General features: G+C 36.8%; 2 protein-coding genes across 6 annotated transcripts; one reads left to right on the top strand and one right to left on the bottom strand.

Annotated features, from left to right (window-relative positions):
- Positions 1 to 252: 252 nt before the first annotated feature.
- Positions 253 to 5325, bottom strand: LOC130987704 (5-oxoprolinase 1). 3 transcript variants are annotated; one of them, XM_057911330.1, is made up of 3 exons: positions 5061 to 5316; positions 879 to 4758; positions 253 to 608 (listed from the first exon to the last, which is right to left on the bottom strand). In XM_057911330.1, the coding sequence occupies exon 2, from the start codon at positions 4700 to 4702 to the stop codon at positions 905 to 907; it is 3798 nt and encodes a 1265-aa protein (XP_057767313.1). In that variant the 5' UTR covers positions 4703 to 4758; positions 5061 to 5316; the 3' UTR covers positions 253 to 608; positions 879 to 904. The 3 variants fall into 3 exon arrangements, with proteins under 3 accessions (XP_057767313.1, XP_057767312.1, XP_057767311.1); XM_057911329.1 differs by lacking the exon at positions 253 to 608 and having other exon boundaries at positions 642 to 4758; positions 5061 to 5325; XM_057911328.1 differs by lacking the exon at positions 253 to 608 and having other exon boundaries at positions 642 to 4747; positions 5061 to 5325.
- A 5090-nt stretch (positions 5326 to 10415) lies between these two features.
- On the top strand, positions 10416 to 18248 carry LOC130987702 (villin-4-like). Of its 3 annotated transcripts, XM_057911325.1 has the most exons (24): positions 10507 to 10868; positions 11500 to 11827; positions 12124 to 12234; positions 12400 to 12499; positions 12934 to 13002; positions 13076 to 13312; positions 13407 to 13584; positions 13674 to 13806; positions 13975 to 14137; positions 14226 to 14373; positions 14528 to 14628; positions 14733 to 14888; positions 15023 to 15091; positions 15193 to 15261; positions 15378 to 15515; positions 15660 to 15788; positions 15884 to 16031; positions 16147 to 16157; positions 16282 to 16422; positions 16543 to 16668; positions 16747 to 16812; positions 16907 to 17234; positions 17319 to 17527; positions 17639 to 18248. In XM_057911325.1, exons 3-24 carry the CDS (start codon positions 12179 to 12181, stop codon positions 17750 to 17752), a joined length of 2889 nt encoding a protein of 962 aa, XP_057767308.1. In that variant the 5' UTR covers positions 10507 to 10868; positions 11500 to 11827; positions 12124 to 12178; the 3' UTR covers positions 17753 to 18248. The 3 variants fall into 3 exon arrangements, with proteins under 3 accessions (XP_057767307.1, XP_057767306.1, XP_057767308.1); XM_057911324.1 differs by lacking the exon at positions 11500 to 11827 and having other exon boundaries at positions 10416 to 10868; positions 12134 to 12234; XM_057911323.1 differs by lacking the exon at positions 11500 to 11827 and having other exon boundaries at positions 10440 to 10868.
- Positions 18249 to 18350: the final 102 nt, after the last annotated feature.

Genomic DNA, 18350 nt, shown 5'->3' with positions numbered 1-18350 from the left:
TGAATATCACAGATTAAGTGATGATTATCTTTCAATTAGTTGCACACGTCTGGATAAATAAAAAAATCGTAAAATTATAGTAAAAAAAAGCTGGCATTTGTATGTTATAAATATGGTAAATATCATCAAAACCCCTTACCTATACCCGCTTTATCAAAAATACCGTGAAAGTTTCAAAATGCTCTCTAAATCCTCAAACTATCAGACTTTTATCAAATATATCCCGCATCTATTTCTCGGTCACCAGAAACGTGACGTGGCTCGCCGAATGCCACAGTGTAATTTATATTCTATTTTTTTTAAATGACATGGCAAAAACGACGTTCACATCTGATTACAGTAGCAAGATACACAAGGATATATCCCGCATCTATTTTTCGGTCACCAGAAACGTGACGTGGCTCGCCGAATGCCACAGTGTAATTTATATTCTATTTTTTTTAAATGACATGGCAAAAACGACGTTCACATCTGATTACAGTAGCAAGATACACAAGGAAGTTACTCACATCTGAATATTTCAATGTATCACTTTCTAGAATTTCAAGAAAATATCCCAAAGATAGAGGCTCCATAGCTTGACAGAGATAACCAATGTGATCAGTCTCCTGAAAAGAATAACAAATTTAAAAGAAAACATAGATCCCAAAACTAAAGTAATAACAGAAATATGTAGCAGTAGAAGATTATTTTCCTCTTTTTTTGGCAGACAATAAATGAGAGGAAATTATGCAAATGATAATACAAGTGTGCATAGGCAACAGCAAAATTATGTACACAATCACCAGATAACCACATTTTGCTTTGGCTGTAATCCATTTGCATAATATACCAGAAAACAATCACAAGCAGCAGCAAAATTAGGATTAAATACATACCACACCTTGCCTCAACTTGAAGTATACTAGGAGGAACCCCACCCCCCACCTCCTGGGGTTAAAATCTGAAGAATTTCCCCGGTCTGCACGTCGACTGTGTTCTTTCCTCCGAGGTATATCTTGCGTTTGTCTTTCGTGACGAGGTAGTTAGCTCCTCGAGCCCCATCTTTGCCCCCCTTCAGTCCCCTAGGGGCATGCACGCGCCTCTCAGAAAGAATGCTCACGACAACAGGCCGTCTGAATTCAATCTCCCTAACAATCCCATCGCCTCCTCTATGAACCCCGGCACCTCCACTGTTCTCCCTCAACCCAAACCTGTGCAGAAGAACTGGATATCTCTGCTCAAAAATCTCAGGGTCGGTCATACGAGTATTAGTCATGTGGCACTGAACACCACTAGTACCGTCCCAGCCGGGCCCAGCACCACTTCCACCTCCGATTGTCTCGTAGTAGCCAAAGGTGTCGTCCCCGAAGGTGAGATTGTTCATGCAACCCTGCGAGCAAGCACAAGCCTGGAAAGCTGTTAGAACGACGTCTGTTATCCTTTGAGATGTTAGAACGTTACCACCAACGACTGCAGCCTTGTCACTCGGAGAAAGAAAGGAACCGGGAGGGATGTATATTTTTACGGGGGCCAAGCACCCTTGATTGAGAGGGATGTCCACATCCACCAAACAGCGCAGACAGTAAATCACAGCAGCAGCAGTAACCGCCTCCGGGGAATTCCAGTTCCCATATACCTCTGGGGTTGTCCCTGAAAAATCAAAAAATGCTTCTCCTCTCTTTTGATCAATACTGAGTTTCAAATGTATAACAGAGCCATCATCCATGGAATCTTCCTCTTCAATGATCAAAGAATCTCCTTCGACTTTAGCAGAGTCAGAAACTTTAGCGGCAACAGACTTGAGCATCTCTCTAACCGCGCCTTCTGCATTGACCTGGACATGATTCATGTAAGACTGCACAGTTTCCAAACCATATTGCTCGATGAGCTCCTTTATAAGTGAAATCCCTCTTTGATTTGCAGCAATTTGTGCATGGAGATCGGATAAGTTATCTTGTAGCCTGCGGGTCCCGGGTATTTTACGACCCGATTCTTCAGAAGATGGAAATAGGAGAAGTTGGCGGATTCCTTCTTCTTGAAAAATCCCCTCTTTAACAAGTTTAAATGCTTTTATTGCAGCTCCTTCCTCCCATATAGACTTTGAGAACGGCGGCATGCTGCCGGGAGTAATACCTCCGATCTCCGCATGGTGCCCTCTGCTTGCAACAAAGAAAACCAGTTCCCCCTTATCAAAAACCGGTGTAACAACAGTTATATCGGGCAGGTGGCTACCTCCAGCACAAGGATGATTAGTAACCAGAACGTCGCCCTCGTTTAAATTGTCACCCCAATAATTCATCTGCCACCTGACCGTGCTGGACATAGCTCCCAAATGCACGGGAACGTGAGGAGCATTCGCAACTAGGCCCCCATCAGGACCAAAAAGAGCACAAGAGAAATCCAGTCTCTCTTTAATATTGGTCGATATTGAAGTCCTCTGTAGGGTGCGTCCCATCTGTTCAGCTATTCCCATGAATCTGTGGTTGAATATCGAGAGTTGCACAACATCTGCCACTTCTTTGGATACCTCCACGACTTTGTGAATTGATTCAATCTCAATTCTGATGTTACCGTATTTCGTAATTACAGCCTTACAACTAGGTTCTACTATTACAGTGCTATTGCCATTCATAATTATGGCAGGACCAGATATGACACAACCACATGCCAAATCTTCCAGCTTGAATAATGGTGTGTCGTGCCAACCATTTCCAAAATAAACCTTGTATTGAGCTTCACTTTTTGCGGTTCCTGAACCAGGCGGTAGAGCTTGGGGCTTGAGTATGTTAGTGACTCCAATACCACGAACTCTCACATCACATATCATGATATTCCTGCTCTCAAGCTTGAATCCATACTCTTGTTGAAATAATCTTGTGAATTCAAAGGCATAATCTCCTTTAGATCCGTCATCATCTATATGGCTCTTTACCATAATTGCAGTGTCTGTTCCCTCATATCTCAGGTTTAAATATGTTTCAGTTCTAATATTCTCCTCTTGAAAACCTTGCAATTGGAGCTTCCGCTTAACACGATTTAATAGAGCTGCTTCTCGATTTGAGACCTCCGACACAGATTCCGGACGATAAACAGCAGAATATGGTTCCTGTTCTTCCTCCACGACATCTGCCATTCCCATTCCATATGCACTTAAAATCCCACAGAACCTATGGATAAGTACTTCTTTCATACCCAACGATCTAGCAATAGCGCATGCATGTTGGGGTCCGGCACCCCCAAAACAAGCAAGTGCATGGTTTTTTGTCTCATGACCCTTCATCTCAGTCAGTTGTCGAATAGGACGGCACATTGTTTCATTTGCGACGTTAACAAACCCCTGAGCAATTTCCTCTACCGCCATGTCCTTTGCTGTCGGATCCTGATTCTTTCTGTAGATGTTGATTTGCTTTGCAAGTTTTTCAAATTCAGTTTTAGTTGCATCGAGATCTAAAGGCTGATCCTCATTGGGGCCAAAGATAGATGGGAAATAATCCGGAATGACATATCCCAGGATAAGATTTGCATCGGTAACAGCCAAATCCCCCCCCTTGCGATAACAAACAGGTCCTGGATGGGCACCAACTGATTCTGGACCCACCTTGAAAGCTCCAAATTGGAACTTCAACTTCGACCCACCACCAGCAGCAACAGTGTTGATCTCAAGCTGAGGTGCTTGAATTATTGCCCCAGAAATTTGTGTTTCTATAACGTGTTCGTAGCTACCAGCATAACGGCTCACATCAGTAGACGTGCCACCCATGTCAAAACCAATAAGGGGCTTGTCCGTCTCAACCCCGAAAAGTGTCTGGGAATACCCAACTACTCCACCTGCTGGACCTGACAAAACAGCCTTGTGGCCTGAAAACCTACTTTCCGGTGCCAATCCGCCATCCGACTGCATAAAGAGAACATTCAATTTACCCATTCCCTCATCAAACTTAGATATAAATCCTCTCAAATATTCTTTAATAACGGGAGTCAGGTATGCGTCCACGCACGCTGTGAAACCCCGAGGGACAGCTCGCACCATGGGAGTCAAAGCCGATGACAAAGACACTTGTTTGAATCCCATGCTCATTGCCAACTTTGCAACCAATGTTTCATGGTTCGGGTAAGTGTAAGAATGCATTAGTACTACAGCCAAGCAGCTGATACCTTTATCCAATAGACCTTTAAGCAAAGGTCTTAGAGCTTCCTCGTTAAGTGGCTTTACAACCCTTACAAGCTGCCCTGAAACACCCAGAACTACTGAATCAGAAGAACTTGGTACATTCTCCTCATCAATAACAAGCTCGACTCTCTCATCAATTTCCACAATTTCCTCATAAAGATTTGATGGCTTTGATACAGTTAGGTCAAAGATATTTGGTCGAGCCTGGTTACCAATCCGCAGCAGATCCCGAAAACCTCGAGTAACACACAGTGCAATTCTTTCCCCTTTCCTCTCTAATAGAGCATTTGTTGCCACAGTTGTTCCCATCCTCACCCATTCAATTCTATGGGTGGGAACTTTTGAAGTTCTGGGAATCTTTTCCCCAGTGAATTCTTCCAAAATCCTCCTAATTCCTTCTACCGGGGCATCATCGTAATTAGCAGGATCAACAGATAGCAATTTCATCACTCGACCTTCGGAACTACCCGGGAATTCAGCATAGACATCAGTAAATGTGCCCCCTCTATCAATGCAAAACCTGAGCTTTCCTCCATCAACAGTCCCCATGAGTAGTCAAGTTAACTAACACTGGATATCTTCAGATACAAGAACCTGCCAAACATCTATACATATATAAAAGCTCAATACATCTCTACAGAAACCATTATCTAATGTGTAATAAACAAAATTAACAAAACCAATGAATATATAAGTACACCATTTAAACATCTTATTATCCAATGGATTAAAGTAATGTGAGAGGTCTTTCACAAAGAGCTAGGTTTCTAATCCAAGCATCTGAAATTTACCAACAATCATTAGCTGCTTCCCGGAAACATTAGATTGAATATATGAAGATATTTGCAGCACAAAGAAAGAAGAAGAAGCAGAGTGATTGCTGATTCGGACAATAAAGAGAACATACCTGCAAAAGGGAGATCGAAGATCGTTAAGATGAAGCTGCCGAAGAAGAGGAACTATAAAACCTCATTTTTTTGAGTTTTTTTTATTGTTATTATTATTCAATTTTATGTCTTTTTTGAGATTGGTAAATGAACTATCTTAGTTTAAGGAAAAACAGAGTAGAAGAAGAAGACAACCCAAAGAGAAACAGAGTGAAGATACAGAAATTGAAATGAAAATTAGAGAAGAAGAAGAAGAAGACAACGCAAGAGAAGCAAAGTGAATACAGAAGATAAAATTAGGGCTGCATTTTATATTTGCATTTATTTATATTTTGATTATGTTTAATATTTATATATATTTATTTAAATATATTATTTTGATTATGTATATATTAAAGCATAATCATGTGCAAAAACCAATATTTCACCCATTTTATATGGAATCTACAAATTTCGAATGCATTTATTATTATTATTATTATTATTATTATTATTATTATTATTATTATTATTATTATTATTATTAGCTGGTTAAACATAATCATCCCATTATATCGCATAACTAATAATCAAAATCAAAGCAAAGTAGTGGAGTATTTCCTAAAAAAAAAAATCGAAGCAAAGTGAATTTCAATCAAGTCAATGAAAATCCTAATTCAAGAACATAATTTTATCATCTGCTTATTAAAATCAACTCGCATTATCGAACTACATTTAATTATCTTTGAAAACACAAATACTTATAATCTTCTAGCAACCGATTGCACCGTGCAACTGATTTTGAGAATGACACTACTTCAATTGGGAAATGATACTTGAATATTTTCGAATGACACTATTTCAACATACAAATGACACTTGAGTGTATATTAAAATAGTGTCATTCAGAAACCAGTTGCACGAGAGAGTGTCTCATTCGAAAATTGGAAAAGCTATATTCAATTATTCAACAAATGGAACTCAACTCTTTCAACTATTTGAATTCACACGAGCATTCAAAAGAAATCAAAGGACTAAAAGCTACACAAGAAATAAAGGAAAAAACTATGAATTCAAATACAGTCACTTAATGACAATTATGTTATGAAAGAACAATAATTAATACTAATATTTTTTTAAAAAAAATTACAAGAGACGTCTAAAATATATAATCAAATTACCAACCTGCACGCAGGCGGGACCTCTACACCACATAAAGGTGGAAAAATAATCGCACGCAGGCGAAACACTACCCATATTGCAGAACACTATTCACACAAAAGTGAGAAAATTATCCGTACGAGATTTCACCAAATACCTCTCATAAATGAGAGTCTTTAGGTGCCACTTGAGATAAGTCTCATTGACGATTAAGAATTAGTGCTCGTTTAGTTCAAGTAGAGGAATGGAAAGGGAATGAAATCAAATAAATGAGTGAAATGGTAACAATAACCATTACTTCTATTGAGTGTTTGGTTTACCAATGGAAATGAAACATTAGTAAGGGATTCTCTTTCTTTTATTTCCCCTCTATTTTGATGGGTAACATATTAGGTGATTGGGTTACCCTCAAATAAGGATAATGATTATCTTATTATCCAAATCAAACAATAAGTAATGGATTCAATTACTTGATTCCCTTTCCAACCTCTAATAACATCCAATCAAACGTGGGCTTATTAATTAATTAAGGTGTATAATGGAGCCTATCATGTAGTATCATCCATTCACTTCCAATGGGTCCCACCTACAAGCAAGAGCATCTTTGGCTAACTCAATTAGAAAATTAGGCCCTTTGTGGACGACCATTAATCATGGCCGGTCGCCACCCCTATCTCCTTTTTAACCCAATCAAATCAATCCAATAGTCTATTACTATGAATTGTTTAATTAAAATTCGATTACGATTAATAACCTTTAATGAATATTAATAATCACAACCATGATCAATTAAACCATTTGGCAATTAGTATACTACTAGTATATGCCCATTCGTGCGATGCACGACAGACATCGAAATTAAATGATAAATTTAAATAATAAATAAATAAATAAAATAATATAAAAAATACAAAATATGTTTTAAAATAAATTATAATAATTCACATCAATTACTCAATAAAATTTTGAATTTTAAAATATAAATTTTCAATTTATACAAAGTGTAATGATATTATAGTTATTAAATAAATTTTAAAATGATTCGATAATGAAAATTTGCATTATGCATATTATTATATAGTATTATTAATCATAATAAATATTTTTCACATATAAACATAAATAAAAAGTTGTAAATTTTTAATGAGGAGATAAAAAATAAAATATTTTAAATTTTTCATAACTTATTCATTTTAAATTCATTTTTGATAATTTTTATACTATATTAAATTTAAGATACATATTGATTTTTTTCATGAATCAAATTTGATGATGTTTAGAAAAATAATTAAATTATAAAAAAATAAAAAGAAAAAATAGTAAAAAAATTGGTGAAAGAAGAGAGAGAAAAAGAGAAGGAAAATATGGAGGGAAAAAACTCCTCTTTTATATATTATATAGATAATTAACTTATATTTCCCCCGTCTCAGCTTTTAGTATCCAACTTTCCTTTTTTAGCCGTCCCACATTTTAATATCCATTTATATTTTTGATAAAAGTAGGTGGGGTCCTTACTCCACTTTAATTATTTTAACACTCACATAAAATGTGAGACCATTATTTCACTCACAACACATCAATCACTCTATTAAAACCCGTGCCGTTCTCAACTGGATACCAAAAACCGGGACGGAGGGAGTAATTAATAAGTCTGGACATTTATCTACTCGACGACAATAAAATAAGATGCATAGAAAAAGATCAATTGAGAATCCACGAGTAGCGTGAAAATTGAGAATTCATCTGAACAATAGCGAAAAAGTTGATGAACAAATCAATAATTTTTATAAACAACTATTTTGGTCCGAGGTTCGAATCCTAAAGGTGATAAAATTTTCAACATATTAAATAGAAATGTTTGTTCATCAATTATATTGGTATGTTCGTATAATTTATAATCTTGTTCATCATTCTCAATTCTTACAAAAAAAAATTAAATTTTCAATAAAACCTAATTCTATACATATATATGTGTGTGTGGAAATAATAGTTATTTTTTACACGTTTACACAATTTTTATGTGTAACTGAATTAGACGAATTTTTTCATGTAATCATCAAATATTTTGTACAAGGATATTAAAGTAAAAAATGGCTATTATTTCCATATGTTTACTAATATGGCTACAATCTCATAATATTAATATAGTGATGTTTTTTTTATTATTATTATGTATGGCATAAATTAATTTAAATTATACATGCTTCGGAATGATGAAGCATAATATATTGCTATATTTATTTGATCCATGTATGTCAATTGTTGGAATATCATACGATTTCCATACTTTTATTTATGTCAAAAGTAAGTCACTTTATCACACTAAAAGTAACGAGCTAATTGTAATGTGTGAAAGTACAAAGACTTAATTTTTATTTAAAGTATAGGGACCAGTTTACAAGAAGCACAAAACTAGATCAATACTTAATTTATTACTTAATGTTGACACGAATAAATATAATTTTCTATTTATTTGACCATTTTAGTCCAATGAAACTTAAGCAAGATAAATATTAGACCAAGAATAAAACATTAACTTTCTAAGGGTGTGTTTTCTTTTATGAAAAATGCTGGAAAATATATATTTTAATTATTTTTTATATTTTTTCATATATTTTATATGTTGAATAATTTTATTCGGGCATGCTATAGAAAAATTTTGGACAATTCTTATTCTCTTTTTTTCATTCCAATATATTATCATGAAGTATTGATATGATAATATTTTTTTTATCTTAAATGTAAGCAAATTGTAGGATAAACTTGTTTTTTTGTCTATCCTATAAAAATGGCCATACTAATATTTATATATATATACCTATATATATATATATATATATATATATATAGGGGAGGGCTAGAATAAAAACACTCTTAAGTGTATAAAATATAAATGATTTTCAGCCCTTAGTGTAGGCAAATAAAATTTATGGCCAATTAAGAATCACTTAGATCATCAAGATCTACGGTTGATTCGTAACCCTTTTGGATGAATTCGTGGTCCTGGGTTCGAATTCCAAATGTAGCAAAAATTTATTTTTCACAATTCGTAACCATGTTGGATGAATTCGTAACCCTGTTGAATAAAATTCGTATATTAAAAAACGTTTATATTTATATTTTAAGAAGTGTTTTTACTGTAGCCCTCCCCTATATATATATATATATATATAGGGTGTGGTTCTAGAGAGAACTACATTATTTGTGAGAACGGGAGAACCATCAAATCTAATGCATTCAAGGTAAAAATTAATGCATTCGCTGTTAAAATTAATGCACTAAAAAAATTTAAAAAAATGCTCCCTTCAGGATTCGAACCCAGGATCTGCATTCATCCAACAAGATGATGCATCCACTGTAGATCTTGATGATCGAATGGCTGAAAATGGTTCTCCGGTCTTCTTTTATTTATGGTTCTTTCTTGAACCTCTCCCTATATATATATATATATATATTTGACTTGATTTTTTTTTTCTCATCCCTCATCAATTATTATGATAAATTTACAATCACATAGAACACACTATTATGACCTGCACATATTATGTCTTGGGAAAGTAATTCGATTCCAAAATTTTAAAATTACGTGTTTGGTTGAATTTTAAATTAGATAAGAACAATAATAAGAATCCCCAAAATAAGGAAAGTCGTGAAACTTTTCAAGATTCATATGTTTCTCAGCTTTTCTTACCTACAATTTAATTATTGAAATGCAAACTTTAGTTAATATTTATCTATTTTCCAATTACTAATAACTTATTTAAAAAATATTTGTTTTATTTTTATAACTACAAATCAGAATTTGTATTATACTATCGATTATTTAAATTAAATAATGAATACAAATTTAAAATTCTCTCTCTCTCTCTCTCTCTATATTGATATTTTCAAACGCATATAATAATTCTGCATTTAGAGAGAAGAAGAAAAATCACTACACATCATTTTCCCACTACTTTTTTTTAGAGGAATTTTCCCACTACTTATTAATTGGGAATGAAGCAACTGAAACAAACTTTAATCAAACGAGTTAAAGAGTGTAATTTGAAAAGATTTGGAGCCCAAACATTGCATCCTCCCAATTAGGAAGTCAACAACATCGCCCACATTTTCGTGTCTTTTCTTTTTCATCAATTTTCCGGAATTGTTGTGTAATAAAAATGGTGGCATTATGCTTCAAAAAGAAACATAAAAAGAACAAAAAATAAAGACAAAGGGTGGTGGTAGGTTTTTTTTTTTTTTTTTTTTACCAAGAAGGATTAATTCTTTAATTCTTTTTCTTTCGTCGTAGTTTCAATAATGGTTTAGATGAATCTTTACAGTTCATTGTGTTACTGTATTGCGAAAGGGGGCTTCTTTTTTTAGCTGCTGTTAGTGATAGGCACGCCTGTCAGGCAACTCATCATCATCATTCCCTCCACTTCTCTCCCTCTCTCTCTAACGCCACTTTTCTCTCTCTCTCTCTCTCTCTCTCTCTCTCTCTCTCTCTCTCTTACATCACAGACCTCGCCGTCTGTCGGAATTCTTTTGGTTTTTTCCATGTATTCTTGAGGTCCCATCTTCTTCTTTTTTTGTTGTTGTTGTTGGGGTTTATTGTTTGATTGAGCTCTGGTTGAGTTGTTAGATTGGATCTGTTTGTGTTCGTTTCAAGTGGGCTCGGGGAATTCTACCACCAGGAGGTAAAGAAGGTAATTAATTAGCTTAATTGAATCTGTTTCTCTTTCTCTCTCAACTTCATTTGACGGTTTCAGTGAAGTTATTTGATGTCTGAATGAATGTGGGGCGTTTTGATTGATGATAAAAATTGAGTCTTGGTGATCGGGGAAGCTGCTGATTCATATAAAATAGTAGTAATGATGCGTTGGAAATGTGGTATTCGAGGTTTTGTTGTGTTTGAATGTTTGAGTTTTAGCTGTCTTGTTTGCTGAATCGATACGAAATAAAAAGGTTTGTCTTTACTCGATGTGGAGAGGCATAAATTCAAGATTCAGTGAGTCCCGAGAAATTTGAGAAAGAAATGACGAGAGAATCGAGACAAATTGGAGTTACAATGTAAAGAATTCGTCTGATGTCAGAAAATTTGATTTTTTTTTTTTTTTATATAGTTTGTATCATCTGTTAATTTTAGTTAGGAGCAATGAAGGATTTAGGGTATCCCTTTGACCAATATGGATCAAATTGGATTAGGATGTTCTAGCTGCAACTTGTGTGATTGGTATATGGAATCTTTCCAGAGAGTTGTCGACTTAGATTGTTTGGAAGGACAGAGATAGAGGCCGAGTTTATAAGACGTATAACTCCTTTGTGGCTAAGTTTCAGAGTGGATTATGGATTTTTGCGGCATACCTGCAAGTGAAAGCACGAGAAGCAGAATTTTAGCCAGAAGAAAAAAAAGTGGTTTCGGCGATGGATGTGTTTATGGGTTGAGTTTAGTTGTCATTGAATGCTGTATTGGAAACTTATTGAACAGCAGAAACCATGACTTGGATGCTGCATTGCTGAAGAAAGCGCGTTGGGGCTGAAACTTGGAGAAAGATTGTGAGGCTATTAGTTTGTTCCTACTAATAGATTTGGATTGAAGATCACAATCTCTGGCTGTTTAAGATGCTTTCAAAGTAGTCAATTGTGATTTCACGTTTGCTTTTGGGTGAGCTTTCTGAAGTTAGCATGAAAAAATTTGGACTAAGTTCTTATTGAGTAAATTTATGATGTGGATATTGCCTTATCTTTTGAAAGTTTTTACTTATTATTGTAAGGTAAATTCAGAATATCAAGTGCTATGTAGGTTTGCTAGTTCCTGCACTTTTCAAGTTCTTGTTTTGATCAGGCTTCTCAGTAGCAATTTCTCTATTATGCAAGCAAAATATGCTTTTAGGACTTCTAAACTTGTATTGCACTCGTATTATGCCACTTTGGCTTTTCTTACTAGCAGTTTCTTTGTAGTCTTTCCCAGGTCGAGTTTTTGAATCTACAACGTTGTGCAAGTTGCTGGAACAATATGGCTGTTTCAATGAAAAACTTAGATCCAGCTTTCCAGGGTGCTGGACAGAAAGCGTATCCTCAATATTCTGGCATTTTCCCCTTAACTATACTTGTATTGATTGTGCTTTTTTTCTACAACATTAACAGTATATCCTAGTTCGAATTCCTGTTGCTTTTGCTTCTGTTAAAAATCAGTATCAAGGCCCTGTACTTGTTTCTCTCCTTGACTTAGTCTAGTGGTACTGAGATATGGCGAATTGAAAATTTTCGTCCTGTCCCAGTCCCAAAATCTTCACATGGAAAATTTTGCACTGGAGATTCCTATGTGATTTTGAAGGTAGTTATGGTTCCTTATCCCTACTCAGAATAACTTCGAGTGCTCCACATCTCAATTTTTTTTTATCTTGATCTCCATTTTTGTATGCCTGATTGCTCATCTGGTGAATACTTACCTATGCTTTCTGATTAAGGTTTTTGAACGTTTGGTTAAGTTCCGTTAAGATGCTAGAATGCTTAATTTCTTTCATTTTACACTTTGTAATAGCTCGTGTATTTTCTTCTAGGAAACCACATTTGCTATATTCTCAATTTTCCATTTTATAGTCAACCATAAACACTCAAAGGATGGCATGTGCCGACATTGGCTGCAAGAAAACTTCTTTATATTAGATGGCATGCTACTTCAGTTTTTATCGAGTTTGATAAGCTCCTGTGAATGTGATTATGCTCGACATATCTATTTCATTCTGATCTGTAGTTCCCTTTCTTCAGACCACAGCCTTAAAAACTGGTGCCCTACACCACGACATTCATTATTGGCTCGGTAAAAACACCAGTCAGGTAAAGTCTTTATCCGGTACACCTTTACATCTGTTAATGTATTTCCTGATTCTAAAAGTATTTTCTCATGCAGGATGAATCCGGTACTGCAGCGATCAAAACTATCGAGTTAGATGCTGCGTTGGGCGGGCGGGCTGTTCAATACCGAGAAGTGCAAGGTCACGAAACAGAGAAGTTCCTTTCTTATTTCAAGCCATGTATAATACCTCAAGAAGGTGGAGTTGCCCCGGGCTTCAAGCATGCTGAGGCTGAAGAGCACCAGACTCGTCTGTTTGTATGTAAAGGAAAGCATGTTGTTCATGTGAAAGAGGTAGCTCGTCATCCCTCATTAGCATATAATGATTAATGACTCGCCTGCCCATTACGTATATTTGCATAACTGCTTTTCTTTTATGACTGAACAGGTGCCTTTTGCTCGATCCTCACTCAATCACGATGATATTTTCATTCTCGATACAAAGTCTAAAATTTATCAATTTAATGGCTCCAACTCTTGCATTCAAGAGAGGGCTAAAGCTCTGGAAGTTGTCCAGTACATTAAGGATACTTATCATGATGGAAAATGTGAAATAGCAGCTATTGGTAACTATGCCACTGATCGGGTGCTTTAGTGAGGTTTTCATAACTGAGTCGTAGACGAATGCTTGAAGCTGTCTTCTTTTTGACTGCAGATGATGGAAAATTGATGGCAGATGCTGATACCGGAGAGTTTTGGGGGTTCTTTGGTGGCTTTGCTCCTCTTCCAAAGAAATCCTCCACCGATGAACCCAAGAGTACTGATGCAGTTCCGTCTAAGCTTTTCCGGTATTTAATTTCCTCTACTATCTGCATAACATTCTTAATTCACCTTTTTACTTTTTTTCTTTGTACCCTTTAGGTATTTTTTATTTAAAATCTATGAAAATAAGCAATCTACCTTTTGCAATCATAAAATATCAATGTGGGCTCTGATCGCTGTGTTATTTTGTCAAGGGTTGAGAAAGGAGAGAAAGTAATTATCGAGGCTGACACCTGGACAAGGGATTTACTGGACACATATTATTGCTATATCCTCGACTGTGGTAGTGAAGTCTTTGTTTGGATGGGGAGAAACACTTCTCTTGATCAAAGGAAAGCTGCAAGTAGTGCTGTCGATGTAAGTCCAGCTGCTTGAGTTAGTTAAGGTTTTTCATCTGGGTTTGCAATCCAACTCTTATTGATTCAATTTGTACATCCACTTGTAGGAATTACTGGATAGCCAAGATAGACCAAAAACTCATGTAATTCGTGTGATTGAGGGGTTCGAGACCGTGGCGTTTCGCTCGAAGTTTAACTCGTGGCCCCAGTCTAACAGCGTGGCTGTGTCTGAAGATGGTAGAGGAAAAGTTGCAGGTCAGTAATACGTCTTTACCTTATCTCAGCTATGTTTTATTTCCAAAGCACGTTCGTCTTTGTTCGGTTGCTTGCCATCATCATCATTTTCCAGAATTTATACCTTAATTATCTGCTGAGTTCTTATCATTTGGTTTTGGTTTGATGCATCTAGCACTTCTGAAGCGGCAAGGGATTAATGTGAAGGGACTTCTCAAGGCAGAAACGCCCAAGGAAGAACCTCAACCTCATATAGACTGTACCGGGAATTTACAGGTGATTTGCAAACAGACGAGGAGGGTATATTCCGTCTACAATGATTTGTATTTCTTGCTTCACTGCTTTGAATAATCTGTTACTTTACTGCTTCCAATATCCAGGTTTGGCGTGTCGAAGGTCAACAAAAGACTCTCCTCTCAGCTTCTGATCTATCCAAGTTCTACAGTGGAGACTGCTATATTTTCCAATATTCTTATCCCGGTGAAGAGAAAGAAGAACAACTAATAGGCACGTGGATTGGGAAGCTTAGTGTCGAGGTGAATCATTCATATTGGCGAAAATGTCTCCGTGTCCCGAATTTATTATGTTTAGAAATTTCAACATATTGAGCTTTTTCAGTGGTTATATATTTATTAATGGAATTACTGATAATGCAAATCATGCTCTGTAGGAAGATAGGGTATCGGCAACTTCACAGGCAACCAAGATGGTTGAATCTCTCAAATTCCTACCCACTCAGGCACATTACCTTCCTTTGATCATTCGATTATAATTTTACTTGTCAATGCTACATTCCGTTTCCAACCCCTGTATTAATCATTCAATTCCGTTCATCACTAGGCCCGCATCTATGAAGGAAGTGAACCGATCCAGTTCTTTGCGATATTTCAGATCTTCATCGTCTTCAAGGTCCGGGAGTTCACTAACATAAACAGAGAGACTTAGAGTTCCTTGTGCTCATATATTTTTCGTATATCTTCTAATTCCGTATGGGCCGTGAAATGATTTCGTCTGCATTTTACCAGGGTGGTCTTAGTAAGGGCTACAAGAATTACCTAGCCGAGAAGGAACTTCCCGATGATACATATACGGAGGAAGGACTGGCATTATTTCGGGTTCAGGGAAGCGGACCTGAAAATATGCAATCAATTCAAGTCGAACCAGTAAGCCCTGTGCTACATTTTTTTTCACATGTTCTTTTTTTTCGTTTTCCTTTTCTTTGTGCATTTTTTTTCTGTGACTTTATTTTTGTACCTCTTCTTTTGCCTTGGCCAATGCAATGCAAATTCATTTCTTAACTGATTCAGGTGGCTTCGTCGTTGAATTCCTCCTACTGCTACATACTGCACAGTGGGCCCACCGTGTTTACATGGTCAGGGAGTCTAACGACACCCGAAGCCCAAGAACTCGTTGAGAGGCAGCTGGATCTTATAAAGGTTTGAAACTTACATAAGAATCTTTTTAGTCGGTTGCATAAAAAATTCTATTAGGTTTGTCTCACGTGCCGTTTTATCGGGAAAACTTGTTGCAGCCAAACACGCAGTCTAAACTGCAGAAGGAAGGTGCAGAGTCCGAGCAGTTTTGGGATTTGTTAGGTGGAAAGTCGGAATACCCGAGCCAGAAACTTACTAGAGAACCCGAGAGTGATCCTCATTTATTCTCGTGCACCTTGACAAAGGGTATGCTCTCTGCATACTGATTTTACAACTTTTTTTCTTTCTTTCTTTTTAGTCCTTGTTTATCCATCTAACTTAATTCGTTCACTCTTTTTATGATCTCGGCTACTGGTTTCAGGAGATCTCAAGGTACACAACATTTCATGTCTATATATTATCTCAGAGGAAACAAAAGTGCAGTTTGATTTAGTATATCGATTTTTTAATGCAAAACCACTGGAAATATGAGAGTCGATCACAAACTATGTTGCAGGTGACAGAGGTCTACAACTTCGACCAGGATGATCTAATGACCGAAGATATATTCATTCTCGACTGCCACGCTGACATTTATATTTGGGTTGGGCAACAGGTGGACACTAAGAATAAGTTGAATGCTTTAAGTATTGCAGAGGTAAGCTTTAACCCGGTTTTCTGCTTAGCATAGATCATTTCTGAAGTTTGGATCTTTCGTCTCTTCGTATTTGAATACAAAGATAGTTGACACATTGATTATTACGTTACTTCCCAACAGAAATTTCTGGAGCGCGATTTTCTTCATGAGACATTATCACTTCAAGCTCCAGTGTATATTGTTATGGAAGGAGGCGAACCACCGTTTTTCACTCGTTTCTTCTCTTGGGACTCATCAAAATCTGCAGTAAGTCATACCCTTTACGTTTCACCTTAGATGGAATTGGGATCTTCGCGTACACTCACTTAACTTCTACGGTTTCAGATGCATGGTAATTCTTTCCAGAGAAAGTTTACTATTCTTAAGCACGGAGGTGCTCCCGTGTCGGATGTAAGCCGTTATCCCCTCTAGTTCGTTCTCTTTTTGATAATGTCGTAAGTTTAAACTATATTAAGAGACAAATTTTGTGTTCTTCCAATAATAGAAACCCAAAAGGAGAACGCCCGTCTCATATGGGGGGAGGTCTGCTGCACCGGAGAAATCACAGCGTTCGAGAAGCATGTCATTTAGCCCCGACAGAGTTCGTGTAAGAGGCAGATCTCCGGCTTTCAGTGCTCTGGCTGCGACTTTCGAGAATTCAAACGCAAGAAATCTGTCAACTCCTCCTCCAATGGTAAGAAAGGTTTATCCCAAGTCCGTGACACCGGATTCCGGGAAAAATGCCCCGAGATCCTCATCTATTGCTGCCTTGAGTTCGAGTTTCGAACAACCGCCACCTGCTCGGCAATTTGTGATGCCTCGTTCAACTAAAGGTATGTTTTCTTGAGTTTTTTAAGAATGAATGTTGCTTTCTTTGTCCGGAGATGTTCGTTGAAATGTTTTCCTTGGCATTGAAGCGAGCCCTGAGGCACCCAAACCAAAACCCGAGCCACTATCCAGGCAGAACTCCGTAGATCAGAGTCCCAAGACCAAGCCGGAGCCCATACAGGAAGATGTGAAGGAGAATGAAGCTGAGGACGAGGAAGGACTCACCATATACCCCTACGAGCGTCTCAAAACGACGTCGACTGATCCAGTCAGCGACATTGATTTGACAAAACGAGAGGTACGCTGGAGATAAAAAAAATAATACAGGCTAATTAGTCCACCACATACTTTGATAGGTCTAATAATTTTGAGCTCATTTGATCATATACTTACTCATCTCCTTCCACAGACGTATCTGTCCTCGGTGGAGTTCAAGGAGAAGTTCGGGATGTCGAAGGACACCTTCTACAAGCTGCCTAAATGGAAACAGAACAAGCTCAAGATGTCACTCCATCTCTTCTGAACACTCTCCCCCCGACGTCGATCATCAACAACGGTTGCAAATTCGTACGGTATCTTTTTATCTCTCCGTATACTTGCCAAATGCGGTCTTTGTTTCAGACGTCGTTACACACATGATGCATTATTTATACGCGAAAGGAGCGAGTTCCCGAGTTTCTGGGGGGGACGACTCCGCGACTGCATTCTTTCTGATGATGCATAGGAAATTTCTCTCTGATTTTTCGTGTTTGTGATTTAGTTGCTTGATATTCTTTTTGGTCCTAGGTTTGTTGTGAGCTTGCAGTTTTATTTTATTTTTCATTCTTCTTTCTATTTTTGGGGGTTTTTTCTTTTTCATTTGTGTTTTCGGCTATCGTTTTTTAGCAGAGTGGTTAGAAACCTTGCAAATTGCAGAGTTTTTAGGATACTTAGTGAGCAATTGATCTGATGTGTGTACAGTTTTTATGTAAACCAGTTCACTCATTATTTGACTACCCAATAAAAGTGTGTTTCTTTTATTTCTGGGATTGAAGTTTTTATGTTATGTATGAGAATGATTGAAACTTTTTTTATTCTCATTGCAAATAAATAGGCTATAGCTATTGATGATGTACTCTTTA

The sequence above is a fragment of the Salvia miltiorrhiza genome, chromosome 6 (genome assembly GCF_028751815.1).
Source record: "Salvia miltiorrhiza cultivar Shanhuang (shh) chromosome 6, IMPLAD_Smil_shh, whole genome shotgun sequence".
NCBI classification, from domain to species: domain Eukaryota; kingdom Viridiplantae; phylum Streptophyta; class Magnoliopsida; order Lamiales; family Lamiaceae; genus Salvia; species Salvia miltiorrhiza.
This window is presented reverse-complemented; position numbering and strand designations above follow the sequence as displayed.